General features: G+C 45.6%; 1 protein-coding gene across 1 annotated transcript in view; it reads left to right on the top strand.

Moving 5' to 3' along the window:
- The window catches only part of LOC311134103 (glutamate receptor-interacting protein 2-like), a gene marked incomplete at its 5' end in the record, with an annotated part of 45,686 nt that overhangs the window by 954 nt on the left and 19,732 nt on the right, over positions 1-25,000 (top strand). Inside the window, 4 exons of the mRNA XM_084167690.1 lie at positions 955-1,099; positions 3,252-3,391; positions 23,162-23,350; positions 24,096-24,252. Of these exons, the coding sequence (XP_084023816.1) occupies positions 955-1,099; positions 3,252-3,391; positions 23,162-23,350; positions 24,096-24,252 (631 nt within the window). The remainder of the gene's footprint in view (positions 1-954; positions 1,100-3,251; positions 3,392-23,161; positions 23,351-24,095; positions 24,253-25,000) is intronic.

Here is a 25,000-nt window from a genome sequence, read left to right on the forward strand (position 1 = left end):
ATGGTATATAGAGAAGACATAAATACTGATGAATCAATCAATCAGACCCCAAAGAATAAACGGAAGCAGATGCAGTGGCAAGGAAAAACTCATTGAGTACCAGACTTCACCACAAGGTGGCAGTATTGTCTACAACTACCCACAACCATTTTCTTCTTCTACTGACACAATCGTGATTCAACAGTTATCACCCACCAGTATTGCAGTGTTTTAGACCCACAAATGGCATGATTAAATACTAGTGACCTATAGTGTTATATAGTTCATACTCTCTACCAAATATCAGATGCAGCTCTATAAATAGCAGATAGGTTTAATCAGATGCAGCTCTATAAATAGCGGATAGGTATATATCTTTGCTGTCTGATGTGAAAGCATAGAAGCATTTCCTAAGTCCTGACTCAGTTATCTTCCTCTCCTCTGTTTGCCTCCCAACATTTTCTTTCCCTCCTTACATTTTCTCTCCATTGGTGGGATCTGCAGACATGTTTCACACATGACCTATTTCTGAGAATAAAGCCATCACGGTCATGATAAATGGGCAATTTTAATTTCGTCTATGCATTTCTTATACTGTGTGGAGGATGAACAGCCCATCCTTCAGCCGTTATTGAAATATTATGCCTTTCTGCCTGTGAATTTTGGATTTTTGAGTATGTTTAGGGAGCTGTGTGATTCTCTCTGCTTAAAAGTGTAGCTATGCCCTGAAGCAATCCTCTCCTCTCTCTCTCTCTCTCTCTCTCTCTCTCTCTCTTTCTCTCTCTCCCTCTCTCTGTATCTCTCTCTCCTTCCTTTTTCATCTCTCTCTCTGTCTCTCACGCTCTTTCTCTCTGATTTTCTGTTGCTTTAGTCTACAGTATTTACTGTATACCCTGAACTCCCCCCCCCCTCTCTAACAGTCTCTCCTCCCTCCCTCTCCTCCCTCCCTCTCCCTCTCTCTTACCTCCCCCCTAGATGAACAGGAGACGTCTGGTTCGATCATCTATACGGTGGAGCTGAAGAGATACGGAGGCCCGCTGGGCATCACCATCTCAGGCACAGAGGAGCCCTTTGACCCCATCGTTATATCTGGCCTCACCAAGAGGGGCCTGGCTGAGAGGTGAGACAGCCTTGGGGCATCGGGGGGGGGGGGCAGGACAGGGTACAGGGGCAGGGGGGACAGAGGAGATGGGGGGGGGGGGGACAGGGGACAGAAGGACAAAGGGACATGGGACAGCATATCATCTCCAGCCTCACCAAGCGGGCCTGTCTGAGAGACCCAGCGGACCCTGGGATCTTGCTTCCCTTGCCCCACAAAGGCACCTGACTGTGGGGCTAGAGTCAACCTGTCCGCCCCTGCCGACCTTGGTGTTCTCGAGACCTTCTTCTCAACTGCATTTTCAGAAAGGGGTCGAGTAGGAAGGCCTTTAGGAATCAAGGAAATACTATTTGTGAAAGAGACCCAGGGTCGGCAAGGGCCAACTCTAGCCCCACGGTCAGCCCTCTCTACCCTATGGAGTCCTCCCTCCTTCTCTCTCCCACCACATCCTCTCTCTCCCTCACACTCTCTCTCTCTCCCCCCTCTGTCCCCCCTCTCTCCCACGCAGCCTGAGAGCCAGAGTTCACAACCTCTCCTCTTTTAATAGATTGACATGGATTTAACTTTAACGGCCAACCTTGTACAGCAGACAACATGATGAGGCTTCTGGTCTCCCACCGACCACAGTGTGTGTGTGTGTGCGTGCGTACAACACATGACCTATGTACTCCTCTAGCTTGTGAACTAAAGAAAGCCTTTCAGTCTCCATGAGAAACAATCTGATTCTCTTCTACACTTCTTCTAGCATTCTGTTCTCATACAGACTATCAGTCACAGACCTGGGTTCAACTATGATTTTAAATCTATTAGCGTTTGCCTGGAGTGCCAGATGTTTGTTTTTTCTTCAGTTTTGTCACTATTCTATTGGTTCCATTGCAACAGACAATCTCAAATAAGCCCTTATAAAGTATTTGAAATTATTTCAAATATTATTTGAACCCAGGTCAACACCAATCCCATACCGCTAGCCTATGTACATTTTAATCAACATGCATTTAAGTCTATTTATACTATATTTAAGCCCTGTGTCCTGTTTTCTGTGTAGACCTGGGTTCAAATAGTATTTTGAAATCTTTCATACTTTAGCTGCACTTGATTGAGCTTTTCTGGTGCAATGTAACCGATGGGAATAGTCCCAAAAGTGCAAACACCATCTGTCCTGAATCAAACACTCTAAGTATTTGACAGAAAACAAATACTTATTTAACTCAGATCTGTTTTCCGAGGGCTATGTTTGTAGCATCAACAGAGTAGAGGCTCTATCGTATTGCTTCGTCAGTTATCACAATAAAGACAGACAGACAGACAGACAGACAGACAGACAGACAGACAGACAGAGACAGACACAGACACAGACACAGACAGACAGACAGACAGACAGACAGACAGACAGACAGACAGACAGACAGACAGACAGACAGACAGACAGACAGACAGACAGACAGACAGACAGACACAGACAGACAGACAGATAGAGAGACAAAAAAAGGCTTATCATTGCTTGACCTCGGTCATGGTCGCTGTTCCTGCAGCTTGTGACTCATTGGCATACGCTCATATCCTGACTCAGACGTTTGTGTATATCTAACCAGATAAGGGAATCTGTTTTCATTCCTACCAAAGTGGGACTTTTGGGTCAACCTAACGGGCAGACCTATTCTGCATTTTTACTGCTGTTTATATAAACAACTAATGTTTTTAAACTGGTTCTCTTTTAGTAAAGGGATTGTACCTATGTAAAGAATTGATTATATGAGATCATTAGATATGTTGGATGGGTTAAACAGGTGTCATGACAAATCATCACGATCCATCTTATAGGCACTATTATATTGCATTACTGCCATCTGGTATCAAATAAATCCTCTCTCATTTAGCATCTCCATTAAGTAGGGCCTGGAGTTTTTTGTCACAAAGTATTTCCTGACTAGAGATTTTCCTGGTCAGGTCACGTGATCATGAAAAACTCCTGGCTGGCCACACTTAAGCTATTTGTCAACATTCCAGGACCCATAATCATATATACTGATCTAGAATCAGGTCCCCCTGTCTATATAATCTTATTCATTATGATCTAAAAGACAAAACGGATCCTGGATCAGCTCTCCTACTCTGAGACCCTGACACATACGGCACCAGAGATCCTACATTTAACCTGTCATCTTCCCTGTAGGACCGGAGCCATCCATGTGGGAGATCGTATCCTGGCCATCAACAGTGTCAGTCTGAAGGGAAAGCCGCTCAGCGAGGCCATTCACCTACTACAGGTGGCCGGGGAGACAGTCACACTCAAGATCAAGAAACAGGTCGACAGTACGTGTTCAGAAAATCAATCAATCAAGCGTATTATTAATAAAGCAGTTTTTTTATATCAGCAGCTGTCACAAAGTGCTTTTACATTAACCCAACCTAGACCCCAAAGAGCAAGCAGGAAGACTCTAGTCTTCATCGTTGCTGATGAAACAGATATTACTGTAGAGGTGCCAGGTAAGGGAAGGTAATGGCGGAAGGTCGCCTAGTGTTTAGAGGGTTGGGCCAGTAACCGAAAGGTCGCTGGTTTAAATAAGGTGAGCAAGGCACTTACCTCTAATTGGCTCCAGGGGGCGCTGTACTATTATGGCTGACACTGTAAAACAACACATTTCACTGCACCTATGTGGGGTTATGTGACAATAAAACATTTTTTTTTTTTTTTTGTATTATTATTATTTTTGATTTGCCAATATGTTTCGGCCTTCCTCAGGTGTCAGCCTGCACCTAATCAAAAGGCGACTATCTCCCAGAAGCTTGGCTGGGGCATAAAACCTGTGAAGTCAGACAATAAAAGGTGTTATTGATCCCGCTCTCAAAAAGATGTTGCGTAAAAGCTTACTTCATTTGTTAACATGTTTTATTATTTTCACTGCATCAGGGAATAGCGTACACAGACGTTTCGGCTTCGCAGCCTTCTTCAGTGCGTAGGTACACATCGTCTTCATTCAGAACGGCATTCGTAGGGAACACAGGTGAGCAACCGATGAGCAGCAGGTGCTTCTAATCAGGGTTGCCACTCATCTGCCAATCAGGGATGTGTCTTCTCTGGTCTACCTGGATACAAGTTACAATCACAAAGAAATACAGAATTATAGGGTATGGGAGCGGGCACGAAGGGTAGTTGAGGGCATCAGGCGTGAACCATTCATGAATCAATTGCCTTGGGTGTCTGCTCACTTGGATACATTATCTCAATTCATGAGATAGCTTACCACAAAGGACATCAGACTCATCAATTTATAAATATGTGGGGTTAACTCATAAACGAAATGCTGTTTTGAATTAAAAAGATGTGTAGCTACACACTGAAGAAGGCTGCAAAGCCGAAACGTCTGTGTACGCTATCCCTGATGCAGTGAAAATAACCATTTTAAAGTCAGCATTATGCTAAATCTTTTTGTGCGCGGACCAAATGTTTCCCTTTCTCATGGACATCAAGGGAGCCGCTAGCGAAATACCAGTACCCACCATCTTAGAAGTACTGTATTCTTTACCTTGCCAGGACTGTACGGTCTTACATTTGCATAGTAGGAGACCTACACCCTCAGGGGGTAAACAGTTTGAGGACAGACATCTGAGACGTAACAAGCCAGTTGTAGTTTGACATTTAAACAAACTGACAAAGACATAAATCCAGGCAGGGTTGGTGAATTTGATATAGCTGGCTAGCTGAGTGATGCTGTAGCCAGCAAGCTGAGTGCTGCTGTAGCTGGCTAGCTGAGTGCTGCTGTAGCTGGCTAGCTGAGTGATGCTGTAGCTGGCTGGCTAGCTGAGTAAAGCTGTAGCCGGCTAGCTGTGTGTTGCTATAGCCGGCTAGCTGAGCGTTGCTATAGCTGGCTACCTGAGCGTTGCTATAGCTGGCTAGCTGAGCGACGATATAGCTGGCTAGCTGAGTGTTGCTATAGCTGGCTAGCTGTGTGTTGCTATAGCCGGCTAGCTGAGCGTTGCTATAGCTGGCTACCTGAGCGTTGCTATAGCTGGCTAGCTGAGCGACGATATAGCTGGCTAGCTGAGCGTTGCTATAGCTGGCTACCTGAGCGTTGCTATAGCCGGCTAGCTGAGCGTTGCTATAGCTGGCTACCTGAGCGTTGCTATAGCTGGCTAGCTGAGCGACGATATAGCTGGCTAGCTGAGTGTTGCTATAGCTGGCTAGCTGAGTGGTGCTGTAGCTGGCTAGCTGAGTGTTGCTATTGCTGGCTAGCTGAGTGCTGCTATAGCTGGCTAGCTGAGTGTTGCTATTGCTGGCTAGCTGAGTGTTGCTATAGCTGGCTAGCTGAGTGCTGCTGGCACCCACTGAGGCTGTGCAGCTCTGGCTTCTTCAGAACAATGAGGCCTCTGCCTCCTCTGTCCAGGCTTCAATACAGTCCGACAGATACATACTGTTAGCTGTCTTAGAGAATCCCCAAACAGCTCATCTTTCTAATTCATGTGCTATGAGGTCTATGTGGTTCTGAGGTTTTCCTCCCCATAAAACCAGACAATAATCATTATGGACAATGAAGAAGAAAAAAACGGAACTTCCTTTGTTTTTTGAGGCTTGGTCACTTTGATCATTTCTCGGATGACCTGCACTGTGTTTACATAAAGTTATCCGCTCTGAAATTAGTATGATGTATGATCACATTAAAATGTTTCCATGGACAAAGAGTTAAGGCTGTAACGCTGTCATCTGGTGTAAATCAGATGTAGTTTATGACATGCTGATTATTTGTCATTACATTATAAGGAACCACAGTCACAGATGGAATGTTTTTTTATAGAAATAAACTGTGTGGCTGAGTAGGGTACAGTGGTTGTTGTTGTGGTTGTGCAATGTTTGTGCAATGGTGTTGTTGTGACATTGGCCCCTGACAAATAAACAAATAGACAACAGCATACATTTTCCAGGCGCAGCTAGGTCAAATACATGTCTCGGATACTTTCCAATACATGAGCTGCACTGGATTTAGTACAGTGAAACCAATGGAATAATCTGAAACGTGCCAAAAAACGCCAAGCTAAATCTAATTCAAGAGCACCTCAAGTACTCTCACATATTTCAGATTCATAATGTACTGTGTATTTGAAAGTATTTGACATATGACCAAGGTCTGGTATTTTCCTCCCACCCTTGGACAGACATGTGAGAACGTTGTTTAAGCTTTTAGATGTATCAATCGGCACCCTATTCCCTGTATAGTGCCTTACTCTTGACCAGAGCTAGGGCTACAATGGGAGGGTATATCACTGGACACTTCTAAGTTTACCAGTAAACTACCAGAATTTTGTTACTTTCAGGTTTTTATTTTATAAGATGACATCTATCGGCCTTTTTGGGTACTTCAGATTATTAAAAAGGTGTCTATAATTATCTCTGGCCCTCTGTGTGGCCTTATCACATGTAAAATATATAAAATAAGAAGATTTATGAATGACGAAGCTGTAAAACATTATCTTAAATATAAAACACCATGGGTGTTTAATATGAGGGTTTCAGCATGAAAAAGCTTCTATATATTTATTTTACAATTATTTATTTTACTAAGTCAACATCAAATCTAATCTAATTGTATTTGTCACATGTTTCTCAAACAACAGGTGTAGACCAGGGGCGGTGTGTTCAATAGGGCGATATGGGCGACGCACTGCCAAACGGGAAAAGGAAGGGATTTTTTTTCTAATCAATTATATCACGGCAACAGTAGTTATCAGTGTTGTAATCTAGACGTCTGATCTGCCACAGTGCCACTAAATGTCCAATCAGGCTAAAGTCGTGCTTCAAATGGCCCCCCCCCCTTTTGGGGCGATTTCAGTCAGGTTGAAAATCGCCCAGAAGTCTGTCATAGACTCCCATGTAAAATCTATTTTTTTCAAATATCAGAGCTTTCAATACAATCTCTATGGGTTTCTGAGGGCTTGCACTTACGCGCTTTCGTCATACGTAACATAACCATGAACGTAACTAAGAAAAGAGCGGGTAGCAGCATCAATCAATTCACTACTACTATCAAAATGGCTAGGCTTCAGTGCAACTCGATTGTGTCTTTGAAAGAAGTTCCTTTTTGTCGGCGAACAAATGAAGATAAATTGGCAACGAAACAATTAGGACCTCCCAGACCAAATTTAATAATTCAACAGGTTTCTACTAAAGGGGGGAAGTCCTACACCCGAGGATTTTCCAAAAATTGGTACGAACGAAAAACCTGGCTAGCAGGCTGCGATGTAGCTAATGCAGTCTTCTGCTACCCCCTGCTTACTCTTTCACCCTGAAGGCGGCACGGCAGACAGCACCGCTTGGACAGCGACTGGTGTGTAACGGACATGCACCATCTTTCAGGAAAGATTAAGAAACATGAGCTGTCAAAGACCCACATGGATAGCTGTTTGAGATTGTCTGCTTTGGGGAGAGTGAACATTCCCACTCAACTGGATGAGGGATACAGGCTAGCTGTCCGCCGCCACAACGATGAGGTTAGTGTTGATAATCACAAGTTTACTGGAGAACTGAAACTGACAAGGCTGACAAGATAGGACCCTTTTGTCCATTGTTATTGGATAGGAACAGAACTTATAACCAGCTCCTGACCTAAATAGATCTTAGCACAACATTTTACTCAACATATCATATTCCATATTCACTATAACAAATATATTTACTACGACATTAGCAAGAACCGCCACATCCTCAGCCGGCTAATCCAGTGTGTGAAGTTTTGCGGAGTGTTTGAGTTAGCTTTGCGAGGCAAAGATGAAACTGAGGGCTCCACCAACCCTGGTAAGCCAACACTTTTGAGATCAGTCAATAAATGCTTCTGGTATTGACTTATATGCTGCCCCTGTCTTCATGTTGTTGCTGGACATATCTTTTTTAAAATGTGTGTAGGTCACCTAAATCATCAGAAAAATTGCCCCCCCTGAGAATTTTTTCAGGAGCCGCCACTGGTGTAGATTAACAGTGAAATGCTTACTTACGGGCCCTTCCCAACAACGCAGAGAGAAAGATAGAAAGATAATAGAAACAAATTATAACACAAGGAATAAATACACAATGAGTAACGATAACTTGGTTATAAACACGGGGTACCAGTACCGAGTCGATATTTGCAGGGGCATGAGGTAGTTGAGGTAGATTTGTACGTATACAGTAGGTAAAGTGACTAGGCAATAGGATAGATAATACGCGGGATCAGCGGCGTATGTGACGAGTCAAAAGAGTTAGTGCAAAAGGGGGTTTAATGCAGATAGTCTGAGTAGCTATTTAATTTACATTTTAGCAGTCTTATGGCTTGGGGGTAGAAGCTGTTCAGGGTTCTGTTGGTTGCAGACTTTGATGCATCGGTACAGCTTGCCGTGCGGTAGCAGAGAGAACAGTCTATGGCTTGGGTGGCTGGAGTCTTAGAAAATATTCTTCTGACACCGCCTGGTATAGAGGTCCTGGATGGCAGGAAGCTCGGCCCCAGTGTTGTACTGGGCCGTACACTCTACCCTCTGTAGTGCCTTGCGGTCAGATGCCAAGCAGTTGCCATACCAAGCTGTGATGCGGCCATTCAAGATGCTCTCAATGGTGCAGCTGTAGAACTTTATGAGGATCTGAGGGCCCATGCCAAATCTTTCCAGCCTCTTGCGGGGGGGGGATGTGTGGTCCATGTTGGTGTGTGTGGTCCATATTAATTCCTTAGTTATGTGGACACCAAGGAACTTGAAGCTCTCGACCCGCTCCACTTCAGCCCCGCCGATGTGGATGGGGGTGTGCTCGGCCCTCCATTTCCTGTAGTCCACGATCTGCTCCTTTGTCTTGCTGATGTTGAGGAAGAGGTTGTTGTCCTGGCACCACACTGCCAGGTCACTGACCTCCCTATAGGCCAGGGTTCTTCAATTCCGGTCCTGGAGGGCCGAAACACTTCTGTTTTTTATTTCTACCTGGTAGTTAATTGCACGCACCTGGTGTCCCAGGTCTGAATTAGCCCCTGATTAGAAGGAGAGGATGAAAAACAGAGGTGTTTCGGCCCTCCAGGACCGGAATTGAAGAACCCTGCTATAGGCTGCCTACCACATTCGTGTCGTCAGCAAACTTAATGATGGCGTTGGAGTCGTGCTTGGCCACTCAGTCCTGGGTGAACAGGGATTAGAGGAGGGGACTAAGCACGCACCCCTGAGGGGCCCCGAACGTGGCGGATGTGTTGTTGCTACCCTCATCACCTGGGGGCGGCCCGTCAGGATGTCCAGGATCCAATTAACAGAGGGAGGTGTTCAGTCCCAGGATACTGAGCTTAGTGATGAGCTTGGATGGCACTATGGTGTTGAATGCTGAGCTGTAGTCAATGAATAGCACTTTCACGTAGGTGTTCCTCTTGTCCAGGTGGGAGAGGGCAGTGTGGAGTGCAATAGAGATTGCCTCCTCTGTGTCTGGGATGATGGTGTTGATGTGAGCCATGACCAGCCTTTCAAAGCATTTCATGGCTACATATGTGAGTACTAAGGCGCGATAGTCATTTAGATTGCTTACCTTGGCGTTCTTGGCACATTGGCTATGGTGGTCTGCTTGAAACATACTGACTGGGTCAGGGAGAGGTTCACGTTCGAGTTTATTATACAAAACATCATTACATAACAGTACGAAATGAGATGCTCTTTACAGGATGAGGACCACTCTGAAATATATACAGTATATATTAAATACATGTACATAAAAACACAGTAGTCATCTAAAAAATGATTTCACTGGGCACATTACAGTTAAGAATTTAAGAAATGACCACAGGTACACTACAGAGTCAGCCTGTACGCTGTAGGCAGAAAGTTCAATTGGTGTCTTTTTGTGCTTCTGATTGGCTGTGGTTTGGTTTTGTGGTCAGAGCCTAGAGAAATGGGTGGGTCCCCTCCTTCAGTAGCCGAGTGAACTCACGTCTTGTGGCCTCGTCTCTTCTTGCCTCCAGGCTGGGGAATGTGTCATAGGGTATTCAGATAAAACGGTAGCATCTTCTCTGAAGGCTTTCCATGTCTTTCATCAGGAGCTTTGGGAGACCTGCCCAAACAGGTGAAGCATATTCCAGGATAGGTGAGCATATTCCAGGACAAGTGAAGCATATTCCAGGACAGGTGAAGCATATTCCAGGACAGGTGGGCATATTTCAGGACAGGTGAGCATATTCCAGGACAGGTGAAGCACATTCCAGGACAGGTGAAGCATATTCCAGGACAGGTGAAGCATATTCCAAGACAGGTGAAGTATATTCCAGGACAGGTAAATGTCATAAATTATATGTGTGGGTCAGAACATCTGAAGACCAGCGCTCAGTTAGTAGCTTCTTGGTTGGGCCCTCTTCAGCATGTATCTGACCTGGGCATCCCATGAGAGGTCATAGGAGAGCTGCACCCAGAGGAGCTTAAAGGTGTCCACACGTTCCACTGCCTTGCCGTCAATCTGTTTTGAGGCTTCCTGAGGCTAATAACCATGTCTTTGGTTTTTCAGTGCATTGGCTGTGAGGCAGTATGTCTGACCCCATGCTGTGACTGTTTTCCCCGGCAGCTTGCATCCATCTGGCCTGGTAGACTGCCCATTAGATGTTCAGAAAGGGTCTTATCGTCTGCATACCTGATGGGTTCAACATCAGATGGCATCAGGTTTGTCTTGTGAGTTCATGCAGAGAACAAACAGGAGTGGGGATAGGACTCTGCCTTGGGGGACCCCAGCCTGTACTGACTGCCTCACTTAACTTTTTGCTGTCATTCCCTGAAGATGCAGTAGCTGTGGATTGAGAGCCAGATGTGCTTCGAAGTTCCTAGTCTGCTTAGAGAGTGTAGAAGTTTTCCATGGTAGATAGTGTCAAAATCAAATCCAATTTTATTGGTCACATACACATATTTAGCAGATGATATTGCGGATGTAGCGAAATGCTAGTGTCAAAGGCCCGTGTGAAGGACGCTGCTGGAACATATGCAGAGTTTACCTTTTCGCTTTTTACTTTAATTGCTCTTTGATCTGGCTTTGGAATTTAGCGATTTTACCTGCGTCTTGGTTTTGTCTTCGCCCAACGTTTTTCGTTTAGCTTTTTCGCTCCGGACGCTTCATCTGCTCCACCACACACCTGAACGCCTCCTCTCCTACTCAGCCTCCCGACAAAAGCTTCTCCCAAGCGGGTGTGACACCTGCTCCCGTTGCGTGCTGCACTGCTGCTTGGATCCCACCCGGCGATCTGCTCCCCGTCTGCCCTGGCCTGTCTCCCCCTGTCTCCCCCCGTCTCCCCCTGTCTGATACAGGTACCCCCGCCACGCTCCCCCCCCTCTCCCGAGCATTCGCTCGCCTCTAGCACACACTCACACACTCACACACATACACACGCCGCAGACTTTGGACTGATCTGAATTTTTATGTAGGCTAATTAACTTGTGAATCGTATTATGTGAGCTTTACTCAGAAACGCTTAAATTAACTAGCATAGGCCTACTATTTATTTATTTATTTTCTTTTATTAAATTTTTATAGCCTACTGGACTCATAGAGAGCTATTCTCTCACGTTATTTTGTTGGGGCGACTGACTCTTTGAACTTTAAACAAGACGTTTTACTTTTTGCTCCATAACTCCTGTGTGCTTTGTTGATTATGTACTTGCTTGTTTACCCGACCGTGGGACAGACAATGTTTGTTCCCTCGCTCGCTCGCGACTCTGACTCTCTATTGGTTACACGGCCTCTTGGCCTCCCATCCTATTCTAACCCCCTCTCGCCGGCTTTGTATTCTTGTTACCTGATGAAATTGCTGTACAATATGATCTTGTTGCCATCTGATGCACATTCAAATGTCATACAAAATCAACACTGCAAAGCTCTCCCTCTCCTCTGCCGTGCCCTGATTGTATTACTGCTGATGATATCTGGAAATGTGCATGTACACCCTGGCCCGTCTACTGTTGCTATAGTATAGTGCATCTACTAGAAAACCATGGTGCTTGCCTACGGAGCTGTGAGGGGAATGGCACCTCCTTACCTTCAGGCTCTGATCAGACCCTTCACCCAAACGAGGGCACTACATTCATCCACCTCTGGCCTGCACCAATTTGTAAGTCGCTCTGGATAAGAGCGTCTGCTAAATTACATAAATGGAAAATGTAATAGTACAGCCTGGCCCGTCTACTGTTGCTATAGTACAGCCTGGCCCGTCTACTGTTGCTATAGTACAGCCTGGCCCGTCTACTGTTGCTATAGTACAGCCTGGCCCGTCTACTGTTGCTATAGTACAGCCTGGCCCGTCTACTGTTGCTATAGTACAGCCTGGCCTGTCTACTGTTGCTATAGTACAGCCTGGCCCGTCTACTGTTGCTATAGTACAGCCTGGCCTGTCTACTGTTGCTATAGTACAGCCTGGCTGTCTACTGTTGCTATAGTACAGCCTGGCCTGTCTACTGTTGCTATAGTACAGCCTGGCCTGTCTACTGTTGCTATAGTACAGCCTGGCTGTCTACTGTTGCTATAGTACAGCCTGGCCTGTCTACTGTTGCTATAGTACAGCCTGGCCCGTCTACTGTTGCTATAGTACAGCCTGGCCCGTCTACTGTTGCTATAGTACAGCCTGGCTGTCTACTGTTGCTATAGTACAGCCTGCCTGTCTACTGTTGCTATAGTACAGCCTGGCCCGTCTACTGTTGCTATAGTACAGCCTGGCCTGTCTACTGTTGCTATAGTACAGCCTGGCCTGTCTACTGTTGCTATAGTACAGCCTGGCCTGTCTACTGTTGCTATAGTACAGCCTGGCCTGTCTACTGTTGCTATAGTACAGCCTGGCCCGTCTACTGTTGCTATAGTACAGCCTGGCCCGTCTACTGTTGCTATAGTACAGCCTGGCCCGTCTACTGTTGCTATAGTACAGCCTGGCCCGTCTACTGTTGCTATAGTACAGCCTGGCCCGTCTACTGTTGCTATAGTACAGCCTGCCTGTCTACTGTTGCTATAGTACAGCCTGGCCTGTCTACTGTTGCTATAGTACAGCCTGCCTGTCTACTGTTGCTATAGTACAGCCTGGCCCGTCTACTGTTGCTATAGTACAGCCTGGCCCGTCTACTGTTGCTATAGTACAGCCTGGCCCGTCTACTGTTGCTATAGTACAGCCTGGCCCGTCTACTGTTGCTATAGTACAGCCTGGCCCGTCTACTGTTGCTATAGTACAGCCTGGCCCGTCTACTGTTGCTATAGTACAGCCTGGCCCGTCTACTGTTGCTATAGTACAGCCTGGCCCGTCTACTGTTGCTATAGTACAGCCTGGCCCGTCTACTGTTGCTATAGTACAGCCTGGCCCGTCTACTGTTGCTATAGTACAGCCTGGCCCGTCTACTGTTGCTATAGTACAGCCTGGCCCGTCTACTGTTGCTATAGTACAGCCTGCCCCGTCTACTGTTGCTATAGTACAGCCTGGCCTGTCTACTGTTGCTATAGTACAGCCTGGCCCGTCTACTGTTGCTATAGTACAGCCTGGCCCGTCTACTGTTGCTATAGTACAGCCTGCCCCGTCTACTGTTGCTATAGTACAGCCTGGCCTGTCTACTGTTGCTATAGTACAGCCTGGCCCGTCTACTGATGCTATAGTACAGCCTGGCCTGTCTACTGTTGCTATAGTACAGCCTGGCCCGTCTACTGTTGCTATAGTACAGCCTGGCCCGTCTACTGTTGCTATAGTACAGCCTGGCCTGTCTACTGTTGCTATAGTACAGCCTGGCCTGTCTACTGTTGCTATAGTACAGCCTGGCCCGTCTACTGTTGCTATAGTACAGCCTGGCCTGTCTACTGTTGCTATAGTACAGCCTGGCCCGTCTACTGTTGCTATAGTACAGCCTGGCCCGTCTACTGTTGCTATAGTACAGCCTGGCCTGTCTACTGTTGCTATAGTACAGCCTGGCCTGTCTACTGTTGCTATAGTACAGCCTGGCCCGTCTACTGTTGCTATAGTACAGCCTGGCCTGTCTACTGTTGCTATAGTACAGCCTGGCCCGTCTACTGTTGCTATAGTACAGCCTGGCCCGTCTACTGTTGCTATAGTACAGCCTGGCCTGTCTACTGTTGCTATAGTACAGCCTGGCCCGTCTACTGTTGCTATAGTACAGCCTGGCCCGTCTACTGTTGCTATAGTACAGCCTGGCTGTCTACTGTTGCTATAGTACAGCCTGGCCTGTCTACTGTTGCTATAGTACAGCCTGGCCTGTCTACTGTTGCTATAGTACAGCCTGGCCTGTCTACTGTTGCTATAGTACAGCCTGGCCTGTCTACTGTTGCTATAGTACAGCCTGGCCCGTCTACTGTTGCTATAGTACAGCCTGGCCCGTCTACTGTTGCTATAGTACAGCCTGGCCTGTCTACTGTTGCTATAGTACAGCCTGCCTGTCTACTGTTGCTATAGTACAGCCTGGCCCGTCTACTGTTGCTATAGTACAGCCTGGCCCGTCTACTGTTGCTATAGTACAGCCTGGCCTGTCTACTGTTGCTATAGTACAGCCTGGCTGTCTACTGTTGCTATAGTACAGCCTGGCCTGTCTACTGTTGCTATAGTACAGCCTGGCCCGTCTACTGTTGCTATAGTACAGCCTGGCCTGTCTACTGTTGCTATAGTACAGCCTGGCTGTCTACTGTTGCTATAGTACAGCCTGGCCTGTCTACTGTTGCTATAGTACAGCCTGGCCCGTCTACTGTTGCTATAGTACAGCCTGGCCTGTCTACTGTTGCTATAGTACAGCCTGGCCTGTCTACTGTTGCTATAGTACAGCCTGGCCTGTCTACTGTTGCTATAGTACAGCCTGGCCCGTCTACTGTTGCTATAGTACAGCCTGGCCCGTCTACTGTTGCTATAGTATAGTGCATCTACTAGAAAACCATGGTGCTTGCCTACGGAGCTGTGAGGGGAATGGCACCTCCTTACCTTCAGGCTCTGATCAGACCCTACACCCAAACGAGGGCACTACGTTCATCCACCTCTGGCCTGCACCAATTTGTAAGTCGCTCTGGATAAGAGCGTCTGCTAAATTACATAAATGGAAAATGTAATAGTACAGCCTGGCCTGTCTACTGTTGCTATAGTACAGCCTGGCTGTCTACTGTTGCTATAGTACAGCCTGGCCCGTCTACTGTTGCTATAGTACAGCCTGGCCTGTCTACTGTTGCTATAGTACAGCCTGGCCTGTCTACTGTTGCTATAGTACAGCCTGGCCCGTCTACTGTTGCTATAGTACAGCCTGGCCTGTCTACTGTTGCTATAGTACAGCCTGGCCCGTCTACTGTTGCTATAGTACAGCCTGGCCTGTCTACTGTTGCTATAGTACAGCCTGGCCCGTCTACTGTTGCTATAGTACACCCTGGCCTGTCTACTGTTGCTATAGTACAGCCTGGCCTGTCTACTGTTGCTATAGTACAGCCTGGCCCGTCTACTGTTGCTATAGTACAGCCTGGCCCGTCTACTGTTGCTATAGTACAGCCTGGCCTGTCTACTGTTGCTATAGTACAGCCTGGCCCGTCTACTGTTGCTATAGTACAGCCTGGCCCGTCTACTGTTGCTATAGTACAGCCTGGCTGTCTACTGTTGCTATAGTACAGCCTGCCTGTCTACTGTTGCTATAGTACAGCCTGGCCCGTCTACTGTTGCTATAGTACAGCCTGCCTGTCTACTGTTGCTATAGTACAGCCTGCCTGTCTACTGTTGCTATAGTACAGCCTGCCCCGTCTACTGTTGCTATAGTACAGCCTGGCCCGTCTACTGTTGCTATAGTACAGCCTGGCCTGTCTACTGTTGCTATAGTACAGCCTGGCTGTCTACTGTTGCTATAGTACAGCCTGGCCTGTCTACTGTTGCTATAGTACAGCCTGGCCTGTCTACTGTTGCTATAGTACACCCTGGCCCGTCTACTGTTGCTATAGTACAGCCTGCCTGTCTACTGTTGCTATAGTACAGCCTGGCCTGTCTACTGTTGCTATAGTACAGCCTGGCCCGTCTACTGTTGCTATAGTACAGCCTGGCCCGTCTACTGTTGCTATAGTACAGCCTGGCCCGTCTACTGTTGCTATAGTACAGCCTGGCCTGTCTACTGTTGCTATAGTACAGCCTGGCCCGTCTACTGTTGCTATAGTACAGCCTGGCCCGTCTACTGTTGCTATAGTACAGCCTGGCCCGTCTACTGTTGCTATAGTACAGCCTGGCCTGTCTACTGTTGCTATAGTACAGCCTGGCCCGTCTACTGTTGCTATAGTACAGCCTGGCCCGTCTACTGTAGTACAAATAATCCTGATAGGTATCAGTCTGGTGTTTTCTTTAATGACCTTAGTGATCACTGTTTTACAGCCTGTGTTCGTAATGGCTGCTCAGTTAAATGACCTGTCCTGATTTATCATAGACTCTTGCTGAAAAACTTTAATGAGCAAGCCTTCCTTCATGAGCACGCCGTGCTCTACCATGACCTGGCCTCTGTAAATTGGTATACAATCAGCTTGATCCCCTCTGTCGAATATGCTTTTTTGATATTTTTAGTGGTATTGTTAACATGCACGGCCCCATAAAGAAAATTATAATTAAAAACAGGTTCAGCCCCTGGTTCGATCGTGATCTGGCAGAGTTACTCCACCTCAAGAACACCATTTGACGAAATGCTCATCACACCAATACTCAGGCTGACTGGCTGTCGTTCAGGCAAATTAGAAATAAGTGTACTCAGGCTATCCGGAAGGCCAAAGTTAGTTACTTTAAGGAGCAGTTCTCTCTCTGTGGGTCTAACCTAAAGAAGTTCTGGAAAACGGTGAAAGACCTGGAGAATAAACCCTCCTCCTCACAGCTGCCCATGTCCCTTAATGTTGATTATGTGGTTGTTACTGACAAGGAGCACATGGCTGAGCTCTTTAATCACCACTTCATTAAGTCAAGATTCCTATTTGACTCAGCCACGCCCCCTTGCCCGTCAAACACTTCCTTATCTCCCAGCCCTTCTAATGCGGCTAGCTCCTCCCTCTTTTTCCACTGTTAACGACACTTGTGGCTGCTTCGCGTGATGTATTGTTGTCTCTACCTTTTTGACCTTCGTGCTGTTGTCTGTGCCTAACATTGTTTGTACCATGTTTGTGCTCCTGCTATGTTGTGTTGCTACCATGCTGTTTTGCTACCATGCTGTGTTGCTACCATGTTGTGCTGTCATGTTGTGTTGCTGCCATGTTGTGTTGTTGTCTTAGGTCTCTCTTGTCGTGATGTGTGTTTTGTACCACATTTTTATTTTAATCCCAGCCCCCCTCCCCACAGGAGGCCTTTTGCCTCTTGGTAGGCCGTCATTGTAAATAATAATTTGTTCTTAATTGACTTGCATAGTTAAATAAAGGTTAAAAATGAAGGTCGCGTGGACATCAAATTTGGAGTGATGTCCAGCAGCGTTCTGCAGCAAGGCTGTCACAGTGGATCTGCTCTTCATGAAACCATGCTGCCAACCATGAATTGCAGACTCTGTTTTCTTGTAGTAGTAGGTTCTTCAGAATTCCTTCATAGACCTTTCAAATACAGCTCAGAAGGGAGATCTGACGATAGTCCTGAGGGAACTAATCTGACTATAGTGCTGAAGGAACTGATCTGACGATAGTCCTGTGGGAACTGATCTGACGATAGTCCTGTGGGAACTGATCTGACGATAGTCCTGTGGGAACTGATCTGACGATAGTCCTGTGGGAACTGATCTGACGATAGTCCTGTGGGAACTGATCTGACGATAGTCCTGAGGGAACTAATCTGACGATAGTCCCGAGGGAAATGTTTGTGTGCCTTTCTTGGGTACTGCACAGACTAGTGAGTCTATCCACTGGGTGGGAAAAATTTCAATTGTGTCAAAACAGGGGCAAGCTCCTTACTGTATGTCTTGAGAATCCAGGCAGGGATGACGTCTTTGCCAGCCTGCTTTCCTCCCGTTCACATTGAAAATAAGCATCTTGCCCGGTCCAATACTGTAGGCTTCAGCAATGATATTTGCTAAGATGCTGTCTTCAACCACCGAGCTTGGGATGTTGCATGCGGCGTCCTTCCACACAGAAGACAAGTGAAGACTCAGGGTTTCACACTCCTCTTGTGTCTTTGTGTCATCTCCCTCACTCTGGTCTTCTGCAGCTCCCGTCAGCTTTTTAACGGACTTAAACGAGTTTCCGCTGTCCTTGGTCCTGAGATGAAAGACTTCATCCTCGTAGTATCTTCTTCTTAGCATGTTGTATGAGATATGCCACTTTAGAGCACAGTATCTTGTTCTCACTGGTGTCCTCTGATTGGAAAGCTCTCTGCCAATCGACAATGAGCTCCTTTATCTGAGGAGTCATCCATAGCTTATCAGATGTTGTGATGTTGCTCCTTCTGATGGACAATGCCTGGTTGAGGATAGGAGAGAGAACTTCATAGAAGATGCCAACTTTAGCTTGCACCAGAGGAGCTTCGTACACTGCACTGACATCTGCTGTGTTGAGTTGGAGGCCTAAGCGCCTCTTAGATTCAGGGGTGCAGCGTCGTCTGAACACTGATCTTGATAGTGTGTTTGGCCATAGGCCAGCTGACCAGAGGAGGGTTTGATGGTCAGAAATACCAATTGAGCGCAGATGGGCTGGCTTAGAGTACAGCCATGTGATGTTAGTGATGATGGAGTCAAGCTGATTGGAGCCTCTAGCTGGTTTTGACACCACTTGTTTTAGTCCAAACTGAGCACACAATGGACCATGTTTCAGGGTATTGGTATCACCAAGAATCACAATACCTGGATCTGTGTTGAATAGTACTCAAACAGGACCTGGGAGTCAGATCGGGCCTCTTTAGAAAACAAAATGGGGGGAGGGGGGGGGGGCGGTTATAGAGGACACAGAATGCAGTTAATGTCACGTGGTAGGAGAGATGGTCTCAGCCAAGTCCACAAACTCAAAGCTGTCGTCCTCAAAGTCCAGTAAACGCTTGTGATGGATGCTGTGCGTTATGTACATCATATAGTATAGTATATATGATATAGTATAGTATATAGTATATTATATAGTATACAGTATAGTATATAGTATATAGTATATAGTATAGTGTATAGCATAGTATATATCATATAGTATAGCATATATTATATAGTATGGTATATAGTATATTATATAGTATACAGTATAGTATATAGTATGTATATAGTATACAGTATAGTATATAGTATGGTATAGTATATAGTATATAGTATATAGTATAGTATATCGTATAGTATATAGTATATAGTATAAAGTATAGTATATAGTATAGTAGTATAGTATATCGTATAGTATATAGTATATAGTATGGTATATAGTATAGAGTATAGTATATAGTATATAATATAGTATATCGTATAGTATATTGTATAATATATCGTATAGTATATAGTATAGTATACTATAGTGTATATCGTATAGTATATCGTATAGTATATTGTATAGTATATAGTATATAGTATAAGATATCATATAGTATATAGTATAGTATATAGTATGGTATATAGTATACAGTGGCTTGCGAAAGTATTCACCCCCTTTGGCATTTTTCCTATTTTGTTGACTTACAACCTGGAATTTAAATTAATTTTTTGTGGGGTTTGTATCATTTGATTTACACAACATGCCTACCACTTTGAAGATGCAAAATATTTTTTATTGTGAAACAAACAACAAATAAGACAAAGAAACTGAAAACTTGAGCGTGCATAACTATTAATCCCCCCCCCCCCACAAAGTCAATACTTTGTAGAGCCACCTTTTACAGCAATTACAACTGCAAGTCTCTTGGGGTATGTCTCTATAAGCTTGGCACATCTAGCCACTGGGATTTTTGCCCATTCTTCAAGGAAAAACTGCTCCAACTCCTTCAAGTTGGATGGGTTCCGCTGGTGTACAGCAATCTTTAAGTCATACCACATATTCTCAATTGGATTGAGGTCTGGGCTTTGACTAGGCCATTCCAAGACATTTAAATGTTTCTCCTTAAACCACTCTAGTGTTGCTTTAGCAGTATGCTTAGGGTCATTGTCCTGCTGGAAGGTTAACCTCCGTCCCAGTCTCAAATCTCTGGAAGCCTGAAACAGGCTTCTCTCAAGAATTTCCCTGTATTTAGCACCATCCATCATTCCTTCAATTCTGACCAGTTTCCCAGACCCTGAAGATGAAAAACATCCCCACAGCATGATGCTGCCACCACCATGCTTCACTGTGGGGATGGTGTTCTCGGGGTGATGAGAGGTGTTGAGTTTGCGCCAGACATAGCTTTTTCCTTGATGGCCAAAAAGCTCAATTTTAGTCTCATCTGACCAGAGTACCTTCTTCCATATGTTTGGGGAGTCTCCCACATGGCTTTTGGCAAACACCAAACGTGTTTGCTTATTTTTTTCTTTAAGCAATGGCTTTTTTCTGGCCACTCTTCCGTAAAGCCCAGCTCTGTGGAGTGTACGGTTTAAAGTGGTCCTATGGACTCCAATCTCCGCTGTGGAAGCTTTGCAGCTCCTTCAGGGTTATCTTTGGTCTCTTTGTTGCCTCTCTGATTAATGCCTTCCTTGCCTGGTCCGCGAGTTTTGGTGGGCAGCCCTCTCTTGGCAGGTTTGTTGTGGTGCCATATTCTTTCCATTTTTTAATAATGGATTTAATGGTGCTCCGTGGGATGTTCAGAGTTTGGGATATTTTTTTATAACCCAACTCTGATCTGTACTTCTCCACAACTTTGTCCCTGACCTGTTTGGAGAGCTCCTTGGTCTTCATTGTGCCGCTTGGTTGGTGGTGCCCCTTGCTTAATGGTGTTGCAGACTCCGGGGCCTTTCAGAACAGGTGTATATATACTGAGATCATGTAACAGATCATGTGACACTTAGATTGCACACAGGTGGACTTTATTTAACTAATTATGTGACTTCTGAAGGTAATTGGTTGCACCAGATCTTATTTAGGGGCTTCATAGCAAAGGGGGTGAATACATATGCACGCACCACTTTTCCGTTATTTATTTTTTTGATTTTTTTTTCATTTCACTTCACCAATTTGGACTATTTTGTGTTTGTCCATTACATGAAATCCAAATAAAAATCAATTTAAATTACAGGTTGTAATGCAACAAAATAGGAAAAACACCAAGGGGGATGAATACTTTTGCAAGGCACTGTACATGGCTACACCCCCACCACACGAGGTTACTCTGTCCTTTCTATGCAGACTAGAGCCTTGAAGACTGACTATTGTCTAGGACATCTTCCTTTAACCAAGACTCGGTCGCAGCTACAATGGCAGTCTCGTTAGCCTGAGTCACAGTGTAAAGCTCATCTACCTTGTTTCTTAGGGATCTCGTGTTACACAAGAGAAAGTTGGGAAGCACAGTCTTTGCAGTTTTTGATGGGGCTTTTGTGTGCTCCACACCAGACAGTGCAGGGTAGCCTATATTCTACAAGTCAACAGGGCCTTGAGGTTTGTGCTGCTTTACAGGCTCACGAGTCAGGACAGGTATTTAAGCACTGTTTTCTTACCTCCTCTACAAGCCCTTGGCTGTCCCAAAAGGCCAGACTGTGCTAGAGTCCATTTAAGATTCTGAAAAGAGCTGCTATCAGTTTTTGCATTGCTCAAACTCAAAATAACCTTTTTAGTGAGCATATTGAAATCTATGATACTTGGTAATGCTAACACACAAAGGAAATGCTGGTATTCACAGAATTACAAACTATTATAAAACAGGTAATGCAAAAACACTTATACAATGGTCTAAAATTGTATAAAAAGAGTGGCCTCCGACTCAAACAGTTAAAAAGCAAGGTGCCAAACAAAGGCGCTGAGTTACATTTGTCAAAAGAGTCAGTGTTAGTCTTAACCACAGGAGGTTAGTGGACCATTATTAGTGGCACCTTAATTGGGGAGAACGGGCTCGTGATATTGACTGGAGCGGAGTCAGTGGAATATGCGCCGTTTCGGCCATTATTATGAGCCGTTCTCCCCTCATCAGCCTCCACTGGACTGGAGGGCAACAAGATGGCTCCCATTCCCACCTGCTGTTGGGACGAACAATTAGAAGTCTACACAACAAAAATATTCAGAAATGATAACAGCAATCTATGGCCAAAGCGATGACAGAAGACATTGGTTTAAGCAAATGTGTGGATGGCTGGTAAAAACTATGATTTAGAATGGATTAAGTATTTGCAGGAGAGTTGACTTCTGACCTGTGTTGACCTTTGGCCTGCAGTGGTTGAAAATGTCAGTGATGACACTTGCCAGCTGGTCAGCGCATGCTCTGAGTACGCATCCTGGTAACCCGTCTGGCTCCACGGCCTTGTGAATGTTAACCTGTTTGAAGGTCTTACTCACATTGGCTACGGAGAGCGAGATTACACAGTCATCCGGAACAGCTGGTGCCCTCATGCATGGTTCAGTGTTGCTTGCCTCGAAGTGAGCATAGAAGACAATTAGCTAATCTGGTAGGCTCACGTAACTGGGCTGCTCGCGGCTGGGTTTCCCTTTGTAGTCTGTGATAGTTTGCAAGCCCTGCCACATCCGACGAGCGTAGTAGGATTCGATCTTAGTCCTGTATTGACACTTTGCCTGTTTGATGGCTCATCGGAGGTCGTAGCAGGATATCTTATAAGCATCGGGATTAGTGTCCAGCTCCTTGAAAGCGGCAGCACTAGCCTTTAGCTCAGTGCAGATGTTAACATGTAATTCATGGCTTCTGGTTGGGTTATGTATGTACGGTCACTGTAGGGACAACGTCATCGATGCACTTATTAATGAAGCCGGTGACTGATGTGGTAAACTCCTCAATGTTATCGGATGAATCCCGGAACATATTCCAGTCTGTTGAGCGCGTTACTGGTACTTCCTGTTTGAGTTTTTGCTTGTAAGCAGGAATCAGGAGAATAGCGTTATGGTCAGATTTGCCAAAGGGAGGGTGAGGGAGAGCCTTTTTAAAAGTTATTCAAGTATAAATTACCAAAGTTACCATAGATTACCTGTTAATTACCAAAATTACAGAAGATTCCGGTAACTTTGGGAAATTACTGGTATTGACAAACCCAAAGACCGTTCTCTAAATAGATTTTTCCCTCTTCCTCCCTCAGTAGCAGACGAGAAGAAGAAGGATGGAGAGATGGAGAATGATTTGAGTGACACAGAGGACATATCAGACATGACGGACTCTCAGAAGACCAACAAGCTGTCAGAGATCTACTCCACCACCATCCCCAGTGTGGACTCTGCCATGGAGTCCTGGGACGGATCCGGCATCGACGCCGGCTACGGCAGCCAAGGTAAAGACTAGTGGTAGACATAGTGAAACCAGTGGTAGGCCTATACAGTATGTCTGTGGTGAGACCAGTGGTAGGCCTATACAGGATGTCTGTGGTGAGACCAGTGGTAGGTCTATACAGGATGTCTGTGGTGAGACCAGTGGTAGGTCTATACAGGATGTCTGTGGTGAGACCAGTGGTAGGCCTATACAGGATGTCTGTGGTGAGACCAGTGGTAGGCCTATACAGGATATCTGTGGTGAGACCAGTGGTAGGCCTATACAGGATGTCTGTGGTGAGACCAGTGGTAGGCTTATACAGGATGTATGTGGTGAGACCAGTGGTAGGCCTATACAGGATGTCTGTGGGGAGACCAGTGGTAGGTCTATACAGGATGTCTGTGGTGAGACCAGTGGTAGGCCTATACAGGATGTCTGTGGGGAGACCAGTGGTAGGCCTATACAGGATGTCTGTGGTGGGACCAGTGGTAGGCCTATACAGGATGTCTGTGGTGAGACCAGTGGTAGGTCTATACAGGATGTCTGTGGTGAGACCAGGGCCGGACAACCTCAGCCATGATGCTATAGTTCATGTATCCTTATACAGGTTGATAAATAGCAAGATAATTGTTTTGTTACACCCTATCCACCTCTTTCTCATGGTCCTTCCATTTGTTGTCAAATTTGTGTAGAGCATGTTGTCTCTCTCTCTTTCTATGTTGTGTCTATCTAACCCTCTATGGCCCATCTCCGTCCCACCTCTGCAGGAACCTACATCCACCAGGCAGCAGGCATCGCCCTGCACCCCCATGAGTGGAGGAGTGCCAAGCAGAGGAACAGTCCCCCTCCTGCAGCCCGCCGTAGTAAGAACTACCACTTTAGTGACGGGGGCTTCAGTGAAGACGACTGGGACAAACCTTCAGGGTAAGACTCACTGTGGAGACCCCCATCCTCACACCTCACACCTCACCCCTCCTTGTAAACTGTACTCAATATGGACACTGTAAAGTGTGTAGGTGATTGTGTACATCTCATATAAGCATCCAGAGTAAGACTCACTGTGGACTGGAGACCTCATGGTAGTAGCAGGTTTTTGCAGGTTGCAACTAGGGTTGCAAAATTCTGGTACGTTTCCCCAAAATTCCCATGTTTTCCAGAAATCCTGGTTGGAAGAGTTCTGGAATCAGGAAGGAATAAGTAGAAAATCCAGAATCCTCCAACCAGGATTTCTAGAAAACCTGGGAATTCTAGGAAAACAATGGAAGAACCCATGACAGTGTCCTGTGTTTGCAGGTTGAAACAATGGAAGAACCCATGACAGTATCCGGTGTTTGCAGGTTGAAACAATGGGAAACCCATGACAGTATCCGGTGTTTGCAGGTTGAAACAATGGGGAACCCATGATAGTATCTGGTGTTTGCAGGTTGAAACAATGGGAAACACATGACAGTATCCGGTGTTTGCAGGTTGAAACAATGGAAGGCCCTTGACAGTATCCAGTATTTGCAGGTTGCAGAAATGAACTATTCTTCAATCATTTATAGACAGGGTTTTTCTAGCACAGCCTTTAACCCCCGATGAAGGCAGCTTGCCGTCGAAACTTTAGTATATACGAAATGTATGCTTATTGCTTCTGAGCCATGGGAGTGTGCAACTTTTCTTCTCTATAGGT

This window comes from Coregonus lavaretus (assembly GCF_964263955.1).
Source record: "Coregonus lavaretus genome assembly, chromosome: 8".
Taxonomy (NCBI): domain Eukaryota; kingdom Metazoa; phylum Chordata; class Actinopteri; order Salmoniformes; family Salmonidae; genus Coregonus; species Coregonus lavaretus.